Source organism: Myzus persicae, unplaced genomic scaffold (genome assembly GCF_001856785.1).
Source record: "Myzus persicae strain clone G006 unplaced genomic scaffold, MPER_G0061.0, whole genome shotgun sequence".
Lineage (NCBI taxonomy): Eukaryota > Metazoa > Arthropoda > Insecta > Hemiptera > Aphididae > Myzus > Myzus persicae.
In genome coordinates, this window is record NW_019103282.1 from 1 (window position 1) to 1,537 (window position 1,537).

At 29.9% G+C, this 1,537-nt stretch overlaps 1 protein-coding gene across 1 annotated transcript; it reads left to right on the forward strand.

Moving 5' to 3' along the window:
• Positions 1 to 45: 45 nt before the first annotated feature.
• Positions 46 to 1,511, forward strand: LOC111034164 (zinc finger MYM-type protein 1-like; the record flags this gene model as incomplete). The annotated part of the gene is made up of 1 exon (XM_022315242.1): positions 46 to 1,511. A coding segment is annotated over one exon (1,466 nt), but the record flags the coding sequence as incomplete, so codon positions are not given.
• Between the last annotated feature and the right edge of the window lie 26 nt (positions 1,512 to 1,537).

Here is a 1,537-nt window from a genome sequence, read left to right on the forward strand (position 1 = left end):
TTGATTATATAAAACTATGTAAACCTATTATTCACAATTTTCAAGAAACTGAAGTATTAAATGCTTACAAAATAGTAGTTGAAATAAAAGAAGCTATAGATAATATCATAAAAATTTCAAACTCTGTACTAGAAAAATGTTATGATGTAACAACACAACTTGAGAGTCAATCTGGAAATGCATCTGAAGTAGAAGTGATTGATAGTGTAGTTGAACATGATCCAGGAAAAAGGACAAAAATTATTTCTGATAATCAACGTCAGTATTTAGTAATGTTGGGGCCTCATCAACCAAAGTTGAATGTTTATCCACGAACAGCAAAATATAGTTTTAAATATTCATGGTTTGAAGAATTTCCACATTTAGAGTATAGCATAGTTAAGGATGCAGCGTTCTGTTATGTTTGCTATCTTTTTCCTTGTGGCGCTGGAAGGGAAAAAAGTGTAAATAACTGGACTGTTATAGGAGTGAAAAATTGGAAAAAAATGAAAGGTAATAATGGGACAAACAACGTTGGAAAGTTAAAAAAACATTTTGGTTCTGAAACACATAAGGCAGCACTTTATGAGTTTTGTCATTTTATGAACAAAAATAATCATATTGACATAATGCTTGATAAAAATAAAAGACAAAAAATTATTCAAGAAGAACGAGATCATGCTTTTCACACTGAAGTAATATCTATTTTACTTGATGTTGCCAAAACTCTCGGTAGACAAAATTTAGCATTTAGAGGTCATGCTAATGATGAAAATGGAAACTTCAAACAAATAATATATCTTATATCTAGACATTGTCCATTATTGAGAGAGTGGTTAGATTCTTCTAGATTTAGACCATATCATACCAATTATATGAGTCCTAAATCTCAAAATGAATTTATAAATATTTTAGGAAGTTCAATAAAAAGCAGTATTTCACAAAAAGTTAATGACGCTAGACAATTTGCAGTGATGGCAGATACAACACCAGACTTATCACACAAAGATATTTTATCTGTTGTAGTCCGCTTTGTTAATGACAAAGGAAAACCAGAAGAAAGGTTGCTTGAAGTTCGCGAAATTGTAGACAAGACCGGAAATGGAATGGCTAATGAAATCTTAGATACATTACGCACTAATAATTTAGATCTTCAAAATTTAGTTTTTCAGTCATATGATTTCGCAAATAATATGTCTGGTCAATTTAATGGTGCTCAACAAAAAATATCTGAAGCTATTGGACATAAAATTCCATATATTCCTTGTAAGGCCCATAGAATCAATACTTTTGTTGAGCATGCGTGTGATTCTAGTTTAATAGTATCTGACTTATTTTCAATAGTTCAAGAACTATATGTTTTTTTTTCATCAAGTACAAAACGATATGGACCTCTATTAAACAAACTAAATGAAGTAGAAAATTCTCTTAAATTGAGAAATTTATCACAAACGAGGTGGACAGCACGTGCTGAAGCTTTAAAATCATTATGGACATCATATCCAATTATTATTGATGCATTGGATAATATTGTTGAAGAAAAGAAAATTGATAAAAA